General features: G+C 41.0%; 1 protein-coding gene across 1 annotated transcript in view; it reads left to right on the plus strand.

Annotated features, from left to right (window-relative positions):
* Positions 1-18,525, plus strand: part of RAPGEF5 (Rap guanine nucleotide exchange factor 5) — a 163,051-nt gene that overhangs the window by 42,559 nt on the left and 101,967 nt on the right. The window contains exon 7 of the mRNA XM_027738414.2: positions 2,155-2,203. Within this exon, the coding sequence (XP_027594215.1) occupies positions 2,155-2,203 (49 nt within the window). The remainder of the gene's footprint in view (positions 1-2,154; positions 2,204-18,525) is intronic.

Consider the following 18,525-nt stretch of genomic DNA (forward strand, 5'->3'; position numbering starts at 1 on the left):
GAGATTTGCATTTTTCAATTGTTTAATTGGGTTAAGTGATATGTTTACAATTGTTGCAGGTTGTAGTGTCTTCTAAGGCTAATCTTGGGATAATGTATTTATTAAATGCTAAAAGATAAATATGAGACATCAGTGCACTGTTTCTTACTGTCAGTAACCAGTGAGAATAGACCAGAATCGAAGCATCAACATTGGTATCTCCTGCTGAGCTTAATGAGGAGAGAAGCTCTGAGCAGTGTAGTCATGAAAAGTTGTGCTGGTGCTATTCAGAAACAACTTCAGCTTTTATTGAAAATCCCCCTCTCACTCTGGATAGCTTGTATGTATTATTACTAGCGTATAGTAATTGCTGCAAGCAAGCACACAAGTTGTTTTTCCATGGAAGAACTGTTCATTCCCATTTTACTTTCAGTTCATGCTTACATTAGCCATGAATAACGTTTCTCCAGACATGGGAATGGGTGTACAGGAAGGAAGGAAGGGATGGTAATACTACCATCTTGCACAATTGTGCTGGAAACAGGATGACATTTAAGAAAACCGGGGCACTGCCTTCATATTTTCCTGCTTGGAGTGGCAGAAAACTCTTGTCCCTCTCAGTAGGGCAACATCAAGGAATAGAAAAGATCCTGTACCTTGCAAGGACCATCTCCTTGGTCCTTTGCCACAAGGGAAGGAAGGATGCAAGCAGAGGATGTGGCCTCTGGTATGACTGCCTTCTGACACATGTAGAGCGTACTGCTGGGTGGCTGCTGAGTATCTGATCAGTGGGTGTTGGAGTTATTGTACTGAGATGCCCTGAGTGTTTTTGTCCGTCTTTCTGCACAGACCAATATAATATTAACTATTCTTCTTTCACATTTTCAAACTTTTCTTCAGAGTCATAAGAGTGGGATGTTGACAGTTAGTAGTAATTGTATTACTTGGGGAATCCTTTGTGAGCTTTGTGCCTCATTCTGATCAAACCACGTCTTGTGAATGATGTTTGAAATTTTACATGCTTTCAGAAGCTGGATGTGAAAACTCCCACTGTAGAATAGCCTTGAGCTTTGCATAGGTCTGTTAGACAAGATGGCTAGTATGTGCTGTTGGAGACTTTGTACAGAGGGGTCAGACAATCCCTACAAAAAACAGTTGAAATGTCCCATTTATTTATTTATTTATTTATGATACTAGAGGCAGGCTGCCTTAGGAAAATTTGGGAAACTGGAAGAAGATGAGAGGTGTTCAAAGGATCTGAGAGTGTGGATGAGGCAGAGGAGGGAAGGAGCTGAGATGTATGCAGGAGGAAGTGTCTGGGGTGCTGTAGGCCACGTGCAAGCAGTGGGACAGATGATGGTGAAGAAATCTGAAGCATAAGAATAAATGCATAGGAAAATGATAGAAAAAGAACTTATGTAAGAAGGAATAGACCTATGCAGAAAAGTGGATGTAGAGTCAAGCTGGCTAAAGAGGCAGTAGCTGGCCTTGTAGACAGTATAGGGAAAATATGAAGAATGCAGAGACAAGAGGGCGAGGAATGGAGCTGGCTAGCGTGGCAGGGCTCTGTCATCACAGACCAGACCAGTGAGATAGCCTGTAAAACTGAAAATCAGATACCTCTGACTTCTGCATGTTCATCTCAAGTGAAATTTTGGTCCTGAAACAATCAGCCATGCTATTAGGAGAGGTTGTTTCCTCCTGAAAGATCCAAAAAGTTAATATCAATTATATACGTGAACCTCAGAAAAACCTCAACATGGAGAACTTGCTTATCCTGGAGTCACACGTTAAATCAGCATTACAGTGTGCTCATCAGAGGCAAACCAAATATGTAACAAGGAAAGGGAGAAACTTCAAGTGTGTACTTGTGAAACAGATACGCTGTGCAAATAAATTACAGGTCGGGCTACTGAATTGCCCGCTCCCTAAGGAATGTGTGGTATTTACATTAAATTAAATTAAAAACGAAAAAGTTGTCACAGAATGCCCAGCTGAAAAGGAAATAGATTTGCTAGGAAAACTGACTGTAGTTTCAAAACCAGATACTTGCATAATTCCACATGCAGCTGACTGCTCCAAAGAATTGATAGCTGGTATTTTGCCAGTGTTGAACTTTGTTTTGCTTGACTGTGCTAGGGACTATAACCATCCTTTCTTTTCCTGATGTTTCAGGTACAGAGAGAACTGGCTGCTGTCATTGCCCTGAAAGCAAGGAAGTCAGGTGAGTCAGGCTGAACTTTAGAGGGGGTTTTGTAACACTGCTCCCTTTTATCATTTATTGAAGTACTTGAATTGTCATTGCTGTCTTATTAACATGGGGAAGCAAAGATAGTGATGGAGAATCTGTGTATAAGCACAATGCAATTACAGTCAAGCTTCCTTTCCTCTAGCTCATCACATCACATCTAATAACCTAGCTGATAAAGTCAGTGTTTTGTGGTAAAATCATGTGAATCTGAACTTGGGTCTCTTTCTTGCAAAAATCACCATTTTCTCTGGGCTGGCACTTCAGGAAAGAAGCTGATGTCTTTATTTCAGTTACATTTAAGACAATAAGTTGGTAAGTTCCCTATTATTTTTTTTATGGCTCAGTATCTCATATATCATCTTTTCCTTATACCAGTGTTTTGCCTGCCCATCCAGGTGTTTTTCTTTATGCTGGAGCAAAAGGACAGCTTCATGCCCAAAGGTGTCCTTTCCTGTCTAGACATTTGTATGGCTGTAAAGGAAATCTTTGTGATTGGGGCAGTAGAAGAGGAAAGGTAAATGGATAATTGAAAGTCTCTGACAGTAAAAGCATTTATAGCAAATGCTACTGTTACAATGCAAAGGCACTGAAATATGTGGTCATCTCAGCTCTGTCAGCGTTTGCTTGCACAGATGCTTCAGGAGGTGGTGTCTGCATTGCTGAGCTGGAGAGGAAGCAAGGGAGCTGTGTTTTCCGAGCACTCCATGGGATCTAACAAAACCTACTTGGCCAGACTTGACTCTATACGGGGTTAACTCTCTGATATCTTCATGTATAGAGAAGCTAATCTGCAGCAAATTGAATGTATTTCTAGAGTAAAACAGAGGTGGAGTTGCCTTAAGTTTTTTAGCAGGTTCCCAAAACCATTCAGGTCTTCAGGAGTATTTTCACTAAGCATCTCTTGTGATCTTCAGTGATTTTTTGAGAAACCAAGGTCATGGATCTTGCACTTCTTGAGCTATTTTTTGATGTGTTAATAATACTGTGTCATAATATCTGTATATATTTATCTGTGGCTTACAAGTACAGCACAAAATTTATAACACACAACACATGCACAACATACAACACGGTGTTTTAAATTGGAGGCATCAAGATGTGGCAGGTGATTCTGCAATATCTTTTCTTGTGAAAATGTAAGTGTGATAAAAATATTCAAGATATGGTTGGATGCATTTTTGTCCAGAAATAGTAGTACCCATAGGTTACATCCACAGTCATCTGCAGATGTAAATCTGCAGAAAGAGAACACAAACGTAAGTGTGAATTCAGACCTGAATTGCTTTTGTGTAGTAGCTTTGCCTCTGAAACTGGTGTAGTAGTTGATGGTGTTAACACCTCTCAGCTACTTGCCCTTACCTGGTATCACCCCAGTCCCACCTGATTTATAATGGCTGAACAGGGAAATCCTTCTGCCCTGATTGAGTGAAGAGAAAAACAGGCTATTTTAAAGAAGGGCTCAAGGTAGTATTTTCTTTTCCTGTCAAATGGACTAAGAGTGTAGTGCCATGTACTTTCTACTTGCTGCTTGTACAGGTATAAGAAATCTCCCTGCTTCTCAGCAGGTGGGTCAGCAAATGTTATTGTTGCTACTAGCAATAAATAAAACTCTTTTCCCAAAATGAGTTGTTTTTAACCTGAATTAGCCTCTCATTTCCTTTTGGTGGATTGTTACATAAAAGGTTGTTTTAGTAGAAAATGGGCTGGGGGTTGGATTAGGAATGAGGTGCAGGAGATGAAAATGGGAGAGGAGGATGTGTCTTAGTCTCCTTTATACTAGTGTACAACCCACATTGAGCAGGTAAAAATATTTGAGTTAAAAACCATAACTTTAAATAAACAAAGCTCCCTATAGACTTTTGCAGTGCTGTCCAGCCTTTCCTAATACATTAATGTAAACACTTTAAATATCTTTTTAGATCTGAACAAAAGATACCTCTTTAGACAGCAAGTGCGTGCTTGTTGTTGAAATCTGCATTTCTTTATGCCTCATCTTGGATGACTATAAAAAATGGGTACGTGATCAGGCATAACTGTAAGGTCTAAGTTAAGTTAATGCCTTTAGTACTGTAGGTGCAGAGTAAATTAGGTAGTTGATTATGCTTATTTTATTGCTGATGGTTAAATTCACAGCATAGCAGTTACTGTTAGCAATCAAGCTGTGGTATGCTGTGCCTAGTGAACTGAAGCATATTTCAGAGAAAGTAATTCTGGAGCTGAAAGCCACATCATCTTTCAAAGATATTGTTCCTCTAACCCTCTCCAAGACTCCATATAATTCCAGGAAATAAGCCTCAAAGATCAGACAAATAGTTTATTTTGGCATGAAAAGATCGAAACACGGCTAGTGGGCCAGCTGCCCTGGGTAGCTTCCAGACTGGTGTGTGAACCGCGTGAGTGCTTGGCTCATCCACCCTGGAATTCATGAGTGGGGAGCACAGGTGACAGGCATGGTCCTAACCTGCTGCCTGCAGTGGATAATGGGTTCATTAACCAAAACCTTTCCTAGAGACCAGCAGCCCAAAACTCAAAGCTGTTGTGCAGTGGTTTGGTGGTTTTTAAATTGTGGTGTTTCAAAATATTTCATCTAGATAGCTGGTTAGCGCTACCAGTAGGAGGAAAAAAAAAGAAAAAAGGTATTTTTTGTTAATGCAAAGACTATGTAATTTGTTCCTGAATTGCTTTAATTTCTGGATATTGTGCTAGAAAAACTGGCTGATTAAAGCCTTTGTCTTACTTGTCTAGGACTGCTGTAGTAATCACTATGTTGCATTGCATGGAAAGTGCTATCTATACATGCACACAAACACCACAGATCCCGCTGCAAGAGGTGAAGAGGTTCCAAGTAGGAAGGTTTGCTATGTTTGGAGGGGGGACAATATTGCCTTTGGTTACCTGTGTGAAACTGTTTTTGTTTTAAATGAAGCTGGGGTTTGCTACCTAGTATATGCATAGGTGAAGTAGTAATTACAACTGTTAGAGTTCTGGCTGTTTCAGAGATTTAAACACTGTATCTACTGACAAAAAGTTTTGAAAACCAAGGTAGACACCTGAGCCTGCTGTGGAGTAGGGCAGAATATCAAGTTCTTGCTAGTACAGGATCTGACTTGATGGAGAATGTCAGCTACCAGTAAATAAAAAGCCAGTGCGGTGTGGGGTAAAATGCCTTTCCCCAACAGGCATTCTTCTGTTTTTACTGTGGGGTAGAAGAATAAGAGAAACTCATAAAGCTGACAGATGCTGAAGGAAAAATGAGGAACCTGAAAAATCAAAAACTTCTGTACTGTGGAAAAAGGTTCAGTGTTCGTGTTCCAGATGTGTACTGCAAGTATACCGCTCTGATAGCAAGGCTGACAGAGAGGTCCTTGAGAGCCCTCATGCAGAGGGAGCTCAGCATTTTTAGCTTCTTTGCAAATAAAACTAAAACAGGGTAAAATAAAGGTCTGTAATTCAGAAGCTTTGATGGACCTCAGTAACACTGTTGACTTGAAAGCACATTTATATTTAATTAGAATAAAACTCTCATGATAAAGGTGACCTAAGAGGGGGAAACGAGCTTGTGCACTTCTCTGTGGCTTATAAAAATGCACTGAAATTGTTCTTGCCTAACCTTAGAAATAAATAGATGAAATGATGTCTTCTGTGGTTTGGTAAAAGGTCTGGCAAAGCAAGTAACTGGAGCAGAAGGGAAGTTTTGTCTTTAATTGCAGGCACTTGGCATTAAATTGTTGTGTTTGTTTATACCTTGCTGGCTTCTGACGGCTTCTGCAAATGTGCTGAAACATAACAGAAATGCAGCCTCTAGTCTAAAGGTTTACAGAGGTTGGCATTTATCTCAGTTTCTCATCATGGCTCGTGACATGTTTCTTATGCGTTAGAGATGGTAGCTAAACAAGGATGAAAAGCAGCAAATAGCCTAAGGCTGAAGGCTTTAGCCAGTGGCATAGCTACACAGGTACATCTGAACTGATCAAAACCTGTCAGGTAGATGCTTTGTACTGGTGTTAATCCCATCTACAAACAAGATGCCGAGCATTTCTGTGCATGAACCTGGCTGCACCCCATGGCATCACCCAGCAAATCCCTTTATACCTAAAAGAATTTCTATAACTTTATTAGTGCAAAGGATCAACTGATAAGGGCATGGCTCTAGTCTTTGTATTTATGAACACAGAGGCTAATTAAGATAATAGCTGACAAAGTATGGATGAGGTAGGAAGAGGGTGACTGCAGCTTCTCCCCAGGTATTGCTGTGGCAGGGCTGTGGGTACTTTTTCCTTCCACTGTGGAGGGCAGGGCAGCCACAAAAGCCCTAGCACTTGTGTGTTGTTTTGGTCCCTCTTAAGAATGACATTCAGGTTTCCATTCTATAATTAGATACATTTTAGTCATGCCATTCTTGAATTGACTACCTCTATTGATTTTTTCAGTGGCTCATTTACATTTTATTTATAATAATTTATAATAAGATGACTTTTGCAATGTATTAACTTCATATTTGAGATCTTCTGGATTGCCTCTACCGTATTCTGACATATATATGCATATCCACCCTTCCCCTTTTCTTTTGAATTGCTTCTGTCAGAACCTAACTGCCTATATGATTTGCTTAGTATTTTTATTTCCGTGCAGACAATTCAATATGAAGCAGTCACTGGGGCTTGAGCTTTGCCGACATGAATGAAAAGCAAGCTGTGAACAGCTATTCCTTTCCCAGCGACTGCACCACCTCTACAGCACGGCTGTCAGAGCTGATTGCGTGACTCGACTCAAACACACTCCAGGCAATGTCAGCCCGGTTAAACACATGAGAACAGTCAGACTGGGTCAGGTTAAAAGTCCATCCGGCTACGATCCTACTGTGAGTGATGAGTAGCAGACGCTTAAAGTAGAGAAATAGAGCAAGTACAAACAGTCCTTCTGATGTATGTACTCAGCATCTACCAGCCTGTGATAGAGGGATTTTGCTGTACCCACACTGTTGGTAGACCGGTAAGGTAGACCTTACCAGACCTTTTCTCCATTAATTTATCGAATTGCTTTCTGAGCCTGCTTATACTCCTGACCTTCATCATCTCTTACGTCAGCAAGTCCTACAACTCACATGTGTAGTATGTGAAAGCGTATTTTTTCTTGTTTGTTTTCAACACATACCCCATGACCCTCACTCTGTTGTGATATAGCTCTTTGGTGACAGAAAGTGGTGAATAATCCTTTCCCTGTTCATCATCATACTATTCAAGATTTTGTCCACATCTGTCATACCCCTGTGAGTTGTCTCATTTCCAAGCTATATTGGTAGTCATTCCTCATACCAAATCTAGTCCATTAAGTCTGATCATCTTTGCTATACCTATTGAATTATTTTTGAGATGGGGCAGCCAGAGCATCTTATAGTATGGCAGCAGCATGTGCTAGAGTTGATACAAAGTGAGGGTGTCAGCTTCTTGTTAGGGTGGAGAGGCAGAGAGTTGTGGGAAGGAGCCCAGCAAGACTCTTTTGACAGTATTAAGCTATTTTATCATCTTAGTTAACTCAGGAAACTGCATCTTTACCATTCAGCCCATTTCCCCAATTAGCACAGATCCTTGTGAGACTTCTTTATTCCACAATAATTAGCAAAAACTTTGTCATTTGGCTATCTGAATGTCTTATGTTATGTCATTTGTTTTATTTACTTGTAGAGGTGTTGTTATATAGAAAATGGACATTACAAACTTGAATTAGATTTGTACACATACTTGAAAAATGAGGTTTCAAATGCATGATCAAAGGTCATTCAAGAATGGAGCAGTTCGGCATTGTGTTTAAATTTCAGACATATTAAGTACCATTGAATTTGCAGGTTTTATGAACAAGCAGATGTACAATATCTCTCACTCAAATAAGACCTTATTTTGTTACAACTTCTAATTCCTCCAAGCATCCACTTATTTAAAGCAAAAGTCAGAATTAGCAAAATGTGTGAAATGAGAGTTCTTCCTCAAATAGTACTAATAGCATTCACCCTGAAGAAATGGCCACTCAAAGTGAAGGTGCAGGAGTATCGTGCTTCTGTTAGGTCATGGTGACTATATCTTTACTTTTCCTCTACCCACTGAAATGTGGTTCAAAATAAAAGCTTCACCCAAAAACATAGCTAGCAATATTTTAAAAGTTACACTGTGCTTTAAGGATTTCATGTCTTGAAGTAAGGGAGGTAATCTTGTTTTGTTCAGCTTGGAGGAGACTGAGGGGAGACCTCATTGCAGCCTTCAATACCCTCATGAGGGGAAGTGGAGGGGCAAGTACTGATCTCCTCACTCTCGTGACCAGTGGCAGGGCTCAAGGGAATGGCATGAAACTGAGTCAGGGGAGGTTTAGGTTGGATATCAGGAAAAAGTTTTTCACCCAGAGGATGGTTGAGCACTGGAACAGGCTCCCCAGGGAGGTGGTCACATCACCAAGCCTGTCTGAGTTCAAGAAGCATTTAGACAGTACATGAGGGTGATTCTTGTGGTGTCCTGCTCAGGGCCAGGAGTTAGACTTGATGATCCTGATGGGTCCCTTCCAACTCTGCGTATTCTATGATTCTAATAACATTACCTTCTTTAAGTAATCCTTTTTAAACATTTAGGCCTTATTGAAAGGAATCCCTACTTCTAGGGACCAATGTCTTGTTGCATCACATGGGATTCTTCCATTACTCCTAAGATCAAGCACACCAAGAAAATGACAACACTTCAGAAAGGCAGGGTCAGACCCCTTCTAGCCCTGGGGAATGGTGCTCCTGGTGTTGGCTGCTCAGGGACCCTATGTGTGACACAAACAGAGCTCTGCTGTGCTGTGGCTGAATCTGTGACCACCTGCTTTGAGCCCACCCTGGGCAATGTTGGGGGTGGGAAGTGTCCTGGACAAAATCAGTGAAAGGACGACACAGTAATACTTGACAGCCTATGGGTATTCAGTAGCTGATATAAAGCAGAATGGACTCTGAGTCTTGGAAAAAGAAAGAAAAGAGGTCTCTGGTGGGAATTATGATGGGAGGGATTTTGGCAGTTTTTGGTTTTGTTTTTGCAGTTGTTGTAGAACTTTGTGTGTAGTTTTTTCTGTGTGATCTATAAGGTCCTCACATAGAAGAAATGAGCAATGCAGAATAGCTGCATAGGTGAAAGATATTTTGCACATATGCAAAAAGAGTTAGCACAGTACGGTGGGAAAGACGGCAGTTGTGCAAAAAAAAAAAGCCATCCTCTAGGTGAGTGGTTTTTTTGCTAGGGTTTTTCCGAGAGGCATTTACAGTGAGTTCACAGAATTTATTTATTCAAAGTCCTCTTTGTTTCCTGCTCCTTTCCTGGCAATGCCTGGGGGGTGTTTCCATGGAATACAGAGCAATGTTTCACTTTGCACCAGCCTGCTCAGCAACTGCCCTTACCTCCTGGTTTGATCTGTTCCCAGCAATCATTCTCTGATCACATAATGGGCTCTTCTCCATCCTTCCATCATCTTGTTTCAGGCAACACTGCTATTGATACATTCACTGCCATGTGATGTTTTAAAAAAATTTTTAAATGTCATGCACATGAGAACAAATGTCTAAAAGTACTGGGTAAAATTAAAACTTTCTGCATTCAGCCATTAAATGGTTTTCCTTGGGCTGCTATTGGTACACAAAAAAAAAGCTTTTATCTGTTCCTGTAGTAATCCTAGAGTGATTGCATGTCGTTTTCAATTTTTTTTCCCTTGATAAAAAATAGGACTTCATATGTTCACAAAGTGGGCGTAAAATGTGGCTTCATCTTTTTATGCATCACAAAGGGTCAGGCATTGGAAACCAAACCTCCTCTGGCCACATGAATCAACAGTAGTTGATTATCTATTAAAAAATGCCTCCCTTGTTTAGCCGGAGGTGTTTTACAAATTATGTTCTTCTAATGCACCACTACCTTGGATGAAATATGGCCCTTCAAAGCCAGATGAAAGTCTTCAGTTCTGATAAATTAAATAAATAGAAGTTCCTAACAAAACCAGTTGTACAATATTGTGAAAAGAATAGCGACCGTTATATGACTGAGCTGGGAAATACAGGTGGCTTTACTTGGTACACTAATTTTTTAATTTACCATGTCTATATACTGTAGGCAGACCTGAGCCTCGTTTAAACTGAGGTTTGTCCTTCCTGTGGTCATACAGCTGCAGTGGGAAGGAATGGCGCCTTAATGGTATGTGGATCAGCAAGACCAAATCTACATCTGTCAGCCTCCTTTCTTACCACACTGGCTTTGCTCTGCTTAGATGGCAGATTCTGACCCTTGCTGTTATCTGTCCCATTTGATAAACTCTTCAATGAGAGGAAATGGTTTTGCATCATTTTTGGGAGTCCTGTTTCCTCTTTGAGATCTGAGAAATGGCCTGTAGCACTGAGACCCTTGGGAACTTATTTTTCTGTGTGGAAACTAAACCAGCATAATGAGTTCCTCTGTGCAAATTCAATATTAGTTCTGCATCTAAGGTCAAGCAGAAGTTAATGACCATTCTTTACATACAGAAATCAGTTATGAGACCAACATTACACTTCACTCTTTTGTAATTGTAAAATAAAATGCTGGAGTAATTTATGTTAAATTGATTTAAACCACAAAGCATAAATATCGTAGAATCCCAGATTAGTGTTTGAGAGAAAATGTCATCATTGTCACTTGTGCAATAGTTCATTCACCGATTGCATCTTTATTCTGTCCTGTGCTTGGTGCTTGCTGTGATTTTTTAGATACAGAGGTGCTGAACAACGATGTAAGCCAGAGTCTGTCTTTAATAATTTTTGCATTTTCTTTGTTTCTTTAATTAGCTGATTTACTCAGCTGATTGCACAGCTGTCTGGGCAACACCCCCCAGGGGTCTGCCAACTGTTTCAGAGATATGTAGTGTACTCAGTGAAGGGGAATCTGTATGATAATTTGCATATATATATGCAGAAATAGTGGGAAGGAATGAGAAAGCTCAAAGGCAAATTTTGTATTACTAATAAAGGGAAACATGTAAAGGATGAGCTTAAAAAGCTTTCTCTTTTCAGTAATTTCTGACAAAAGATTAAAGTTTCATGGTAAATAAGGAACCAATTCTCAGTTGGAGGGTTTTGTTCTTGGGATTATCGCTGTCTTTTATATGCAGCTTTTGGGGATTTCAGAGATACTCAGTGCTTGTTAGTTTTCCCCCTTTAATTTGGAAATAGAACTTGGAAAATACAGGAGCATGCACGAGGACATGGTCTGGTCTAAAATGGTCCCCAAATCTGAGGTTTGCAAAGCGTTTACTGGCTGCTCATCTTCCTTTCCATTGCTCAGCACTAGTGCTTTATGTAGCCTAGAGGATCTGGCTTTTAGTTTCCCCAGTGGTGTCAGTATGAGCTATTCATTTTTTTCCACTCTGATAAATTAATAAGCATCAGCAAACATTATAACACTGTCAAACAGCTCAGAGCTGCCATAGTAACCGGTCTCTCTAGAGCTTGCTGTATACCCTCCACAAAGAATAACAACAGATACCACAAGCTCCATTGTTCAAAATAATAGTAAAGTTTTCAAAACTCATGAAATTAGCTTAGAGTTATGTGACTTAAAAAAACGGGGGGGGGGGGGTGTTACTGTTTTTTTTCTTTAAGCTTCATGCCAACAACTTCCTTTGAAAAAAACAACAACAAACCAAAACCAAACAAACAACCAAGCAAACAAACAACCCCCCAAGAACCCAGAAAACAAACCAGAAGAGAAGCATGCCTCTCAAAAAATTCGGGAGATAAGAATGCTAGAAGTTGTGAGGTTCCTAGCAGCTGACAATAAATCAACTGGTGCAGGCTGCTGGCAATTCTGGAGCCTTCCCCAGGGGAATATTCTTGCAGATTCCTGCAGTCTTTTCAACAGTGTTGGTTTGACAGGGACAGAAAAAAACCAGGGTATAATCATCCTGCAGGGATGAGGCAATGAAAATCGGTTGCCTTGTCAAATAAACAAAGTTCTCCTGCTCAGAAGTAGGCTCTTTACCTCTTCCAAGGTGGTATGCTCTCTTATCTGTAGAGGGCATGTAGATACCTTTTACTTACTGGCTAGAAAAAAGAGATTCTTATATGAATTTTGATCACGGAGTACTGAAAGGATTGAAATCTTAGAAAGGCCAGAGTGGTTTGATGTTCTAGGATGTTAGCAGGTTAAAGAACAACACTAAATAATAAATTAACATCCTCATTTGAAATGAAGTAGCATCACTGAGAAATGAGTGATGTAGCCTAAGGGATGACCAAGCTTTGTATGTCGAGCAGAGCTAGCTCTGGAGCAGCTGTGGGGGCAGGTGAGCCTGGCAGTGTTGGTACAGCTGGGATCCCGCATGATCAGGCTGCTACCAGGGCTATGCCTGAGGATTTGCAATGGGCTAAGCAAGTTAAGACTTAGGAGCAGCCTAGGGTAGTGCAGAGGCAAACTGCGTGTCTGCCAAGGGGGTTTATGGGCTCATTGTCCCCAAAAGGCAGTCAGTCCTGGTTGTGCAGTGGGCTTCACAGCAAGCTCAAGGGCTGAAGCTGGAAGTTGTGTGGCACAAGGGTTCTGGCAGCAACTGTAGCTTGAGGGATGCCCTGTCCCCTGCCTGCTGCCTATTTTCTGTTCTCAACCAGTTCATCAAACCGAGGCAGATCAATAGTAATCCTTTGCCAATCCACAAGTCCCAAATGCCATATGGTAGCACAGAGAGGGAGTAGTCAGTACTGGAGGTGTGGGACAGCCAGCAGTGATGGGTGGCCAAGCTGGCTTTCTGGAATGACCATGTGGGTACCACCCAGTTGCTTGGAGATGGACAGATGTCCCTGCCTGCTGTTCAGCAGCTAAATGGTTAACTGTGATGATAGTCCTCTCTTAAACATTTAAATAATTATCTTTCACAGTTAACACCCTATTAAGCCAAAGGGAGGAAGTTCACACCTCTCCTGGTGTTATTGTTCCAGTCTGGCTGGCTGCAGTAGCAGAATGACGCTAGTACCTTGGTTTGTGCTGTGAAGGTTATCTTTGCAGCCAGAAGGGTAGAAAGGAGAAATTTCATTTATAGAAAAGGAAGAAAGCACAATACAGCAAAGCCTCTGGGAAGACTGCAATACTGTGGGTTCCAGGAGTTGGTTTATGTGTGGATTTTTTTTTAACTGTCCTTTCCACTTTCAGTTAGGTGAATGATTCTGCTATGTTGAGCAAGACAAAGTATTAAAATTAATTAATGTGCATTGTATTATTTTGTGACTTTAAAATCTTACTTATCACTGCGATTAATTTACCTTCGATTTGGTGGCATACAGAACAGTGTATCATGGAGGCACTGCTCTGTGGGTAGCCCTGGCCCCCTTGGCAGATTCTTCCATAGGCAGGAGAAGGTCTACAGTGCTGCCGGTGATTGTTGTGACCCTCACTGCATGCCAGTGTGCCTAGCATGTTTAACATGCCTGTAATGCTCCATGTTGCTGAAGAAGACAAAGTCTTTCCAATGCCTTAAATCTACATTAAATTTGTGGCGCGGCTGTAAAAGCCAGGGAGCACCGTTGGTTGGTTCCAGTGTGAGCAATGGTTACTTTCCCTTTCCTTTAACACTCCCAGGTGATGGCTGATTCTGCTGATATAGCTGGTATAAAATGATTTACTTTTGTTTCTTATCTCTTTGTTATTTTTTTCTGCCGATTTATTGAGATGAAATGGGATTACTAAAGGATAAGGCTCTCCCCCAGAAGAACTCTCTGTTCCAACATTAGTTTACAGAAGAATCTGCTAGCAAAATCTCATCTCTGGTCTGTGGGGGCACAAGGAACTTAGATTGGATGATGGCCCTTGTGATCCTTAAGTGACCTTAAAAAGTCAACATCCTGAATTCCCTTGGCTGATTTGCAAAAGGATACATTTGAACTGCACATTAGCAAGCTGTTGCTTGTTTGACATCTTTTTCTTTCATACATGGTGACCTTTCTTCCAAAGAAGGAGAAATGCTGCAGGTAGAAAGGGAATTGGTCACTCTGTTTGCATTTTTTTTCCTGTCTCTGGTCTCAAGCCTGAACCCAAACATAACATTTAATAGATACATATAGATCAGGGTAAACCATCTTTGCCTTTCCCTGTTGCTGCTGCTTTGTAAAACATGCTGGGATGTTTGTATCAGGGAGCAAAGCTGGATTTATGCTGGCAGAGAAGGAAATGTTTGGCTCAGCTCCAAAGTTCACAAGTTTTTTGTATGAACAGTTCCAGAATCAACACTTGCCTGAGAAATACTTTCCCATCCCACCCTAAGTTTCCGCTCACTTTTCCTATGCTTGAATTTGCGATGGCAGAACTTTTTTATTAAAACAATAAATGGCCAACTAACAGTAAGTGGGAAATTATCCTTGAATTCTTGTATTTTATGACAGAACTTGTGTTGCATGCACAATAGCCTGTGAGGGCAGCACCTGGGCCAACTCAAGGGGTGTCTGTGAGTTGTTATGGGGTTAGGAGGCACAACGGGTATAGAAATACTGCAGTCAATTTCTTACGCAGTACCATAAATTTCTAAATACACCAGAATATTTCAGGGAATGTGTTCTTCCTATTTTATAGATGAAGCGTATAAGAAGCTTTTCCTACTGAAACCAAGAGAATATAATTAAGGGTTGTTGCTTGTTGGTGTGGCCACTTCAGCCTCCAAGGGACTGTGTTCTTATGATGGAAAAAAAGTGTGAAGTGGTGTGACTCCTTGAGTATTGCTCCCTGGGTGTAGTTAAATGGTTCAATTGTGGCTGGTTCTCATGGGTTTGGATAAGAGGCAAGGATGTCACAAAAATCAAGTTTGCGATGGAAATTTCATAAGAAAGACACCAACTGCTCCCACTTTCCCAAGAGAGCTGCAAGGACATCAGTGTGACGTCTGGGACTTTTTTCTTTCCTTTAAGAAAATATTTACTGATTCTTTTCTACATTCCTTACACAGTCTAAACAACTTTGAAGCCAAGGAGAGCTGGGTTAAGAAAGCTGGATTAGGAACTTCTTCAGGTTTTTTAGAATCGAGCTATTAAATTGGTGATATAAACCATTATTTCTTTTTTTTTTTAAGTTATTCTCTTAGGGTACACCCTAAACTGGGGTAATTTTCTCTTCATCTTTAAAATTGCTCATGCTAAAATTGTTCAACACCCAAAGATACCTTTGTTCACTGGGGGTCGTGAACATGTACCCTCTTTCCCTTTGTGCCGGGTAAGAACTATTACTGCCCTCAATTCCGGGTGTTTGCTGCTTGTCATTCTTGTCATTAGCTCCCCTGCGAGACACCATCCCCTCAGCACGGTGCTGCTCCTTGAATGTCTGCCTGTTTACTTTGGTCGAAGATATTCTGGGGTGTTTGCATTGGCCCTGGGCAGGGAAGGGGACACTTGTAACAGAGGCCTGTGGCAAGAAGCCAATTGGCAGCCACTAACCTTTTCCCCTGGCACAGCTGTTTGCAGAGCGCCCATCTGCTCAGCCTTGTTGGAAAAGCTGGCTGGATCAATGTAAATCACTTAAACCTGGATGCGTGGTCTTGTTACTAGCAAGGTGCCACTCCTTTAAATGCTGTGATTAATAGCCAGAGTCTGTGGGGATATTTTGCCCATCATGGCTACAGCAAATTGATTTTAGGAGAAATCAGAAAATTGAAAGGAGAGCTGGGGAAATGTGTTCCTGCTAATGTAGCCACAGACTTAACATTTTGAGCAATTGCTCAACCAACCAATTTTTAGCTTTTGTTAGTGCCTTCTGGCATTGCAACATTCCTCTCTCATGCAGGTTGTTCTGACTAGCGTTCAGCAAAGGGATGTCTTGAACACTTTGTATTTCTCACAGTGTCAGTGGGTAGAACAGGGTCATGCACATGTGGGAGTGTGCAAGAGGATGAGGCAGTTCTTGGGGAGGATGGCTGGGAGGTGGGTTACAAGGGAAGGGAGTGCACAGAGCCCCCACCCTGGTTGGATGGAGCATGTTGCCTTTGGAAACCCTGACCTGCACTAGGAAAGCAGGGGCCACACATGACTGTGCAGGCCATCCCACTAGTTATTGTGTCATTGGGTTGTTCCTTTTCCAAGCTGGTGTGAGAAAAAATTCCTCTTTTAAATTTAGAAAGATGGCATAAACTCATGAAGGAAAGGATTTATTCAGTGCACTGGATCTTTCTCCCACCGAGTTTCCGGGGAAAAAGACCCTTTGGGTTTAAATTCCATACATTCTATAGGTTCTCAAAATCCCACCCTTTTCAGATAAGTTTAATATATTCATTTTTGCCTAAAAAGGTTTCTTTTCTCTGAAAAGGGGCTTTCCCTTCCTTCCGATTGGCTGCAAGGCATCCTCTGTCAAAAATGATGGATCTTCCTTTGTTCTTAGCCCAAAGAGAGAGAAGAAACCCCTGTGTACAAAATTTCCACATGGCTCTGAAAGATTTAAATTTTTAGGAACTTTTATATTTCCCTTATCCGGCCGAAAAGACCCTGACACCCGGTCCCATTTGGAACTTGGATATCTTACAACTCCACGATACGCCTATATATAAAAAACCGTATTTTATCTCTCATACTGGGGCATGGATATGCCACAATGTCTCAAGCACATTTTGATTTTGCCTAGCTTTAAATGCTTCTGGGATCTAATACTTGTTATACGAGCTTTCTGTTATAGCTGTAGTCTGACCCTGTGTTTTCAACAACCACCTTGAATTTCAGAGGTTAGCTGGTATGATATGTGATATGTGCAAACCCACTGGTGAAGATTTATATCAGAGCTCTGTTTTTTCCTTTGATAATGGATTTTAAAAGATCCCTGCATGGAATAAACTGTATTGACAAAATTACTTATTTACCCTTTTATAATTACATTTTTATTACTTTTTTTTTTTGGACAGCATAACTGTGGGGGAAGAAAGAAAAATTATATCCTATATGGCATTGCAGTATCAGCAGAAATCCACAGAAAAAGAAAATAAATCCATATGCTTTATTTTGGAGGTTAAGAACACTCCAAAGTTACTTTTTTTCTAAGTTGCTGGATACCGCGTAAATGTTAGGCTGGTTTTTGTCTGCAGCAGCCCCAGAGCACCCAAGCAGACACACCAAACTGGACCTCAAGGTTCACGTTACATGTATTAGCTAGGCCATGGTAAGCTGTTTGCATGTCTAAAGATTCAGTCTGAGGGCTTAGAAGAGCGTAGCTGAGGGTGCCTGGTCAAGGAAACACTGCTACCTGCCAGCCCTTCTCCTGCTCCCTCAAGAGCTGATTTGTTCATCAATCAAATCCTGGGCTGCCTCAGCTCGCAGACATAGTTTTAAGGCAAAACCCCACTCGTGATCCTTGTCTGAAAACACTGTGCTGTGGGCTGTGGCTGTTCACACACAGTGACAACCACCTCAGGTGCGCAGGGGTGAAGGAGAGAGGAGATAGGCAGGAGGAGACACACTAGCTCAATCTTCCTACTCATCCCTCAAAGCCATGAGCCTGGTGTTTTTTTAGGAAGTGGATTTGGCAGCTCTACCACTTCAAGGACACTTTTGGTGTCACAACTGCTGTGGCTACACCAGGAAATCATTTGATGTGTACTCAAGATTGACAATATTTAAGTATGGTTCTTCTAAGTAAATGAGTACAGCGTAAGGTAAAGTTACTTTTCATGTGTTTCGTCGGCTCTTACACTCCTAACCTGCCATGTGTCACATTTCAGAGTGTCTGAGGGTTTAATGTCCCACAAAATACGGCGTGTGGGTGTGTTGACTGAAAGGGTATCATGGGATATAGATAGCAAAAATGTTAATAGATGCAGCTGTTTGCAATCCAGAAGACTGAGTGGTCCCTTCAAAAGAGGTTCCTTGTTTTTCTAGGTAGTCTGGTTTTGACCCTTCTGGGGATTACAAGTTTGATAAAAAACTTTTTTTTTAAAGTCTGGCAAAACTTACTGATGTTAAGTGGTTTAAGTTATGTTAATTGAGCGAGGTTACTGTTTTCTCCTATTATGCCAGCAGCAAAGAACTTTCAATAGAACATCTTCTGCTACCATTTATTTCTGGAGATGACTCTCATGGGTAGTTGTGGTGTTTGTTGAGATTGAGATCACTTTGCTTACAAAGAATTTTCCAAGTTTGAGGTGAGGGATAAATCTGCTTATTTTGTTTAGTCTGAATTGATGTTGTGCAATATAATGGAAGTAAAGGGAGACCTGATTTTTTTATTCCTTATGAGTCATGAGGTCTTGTTACAATGTATGGAAAAGTGGAGTTTCCTTAAATGTCATAGTTTTATCAGGACTAA

This window comes from Pipra filicauda, unplaced genomic scaffold (genome assembly GCF_003945595.2).
Source record: "Pipra filicauda isolate LSUMZ 115617 unplaced genomic scaffold, ASM394559v2 scaffold88_size2543281_pilon, whole genome shotgun sequence".
Taxonomy (NCBI): Eukaryota; Metazoa; Chordata; class Aves; order Passeriformes; family Pipridae; genus Pipra; species Pipra filicauda.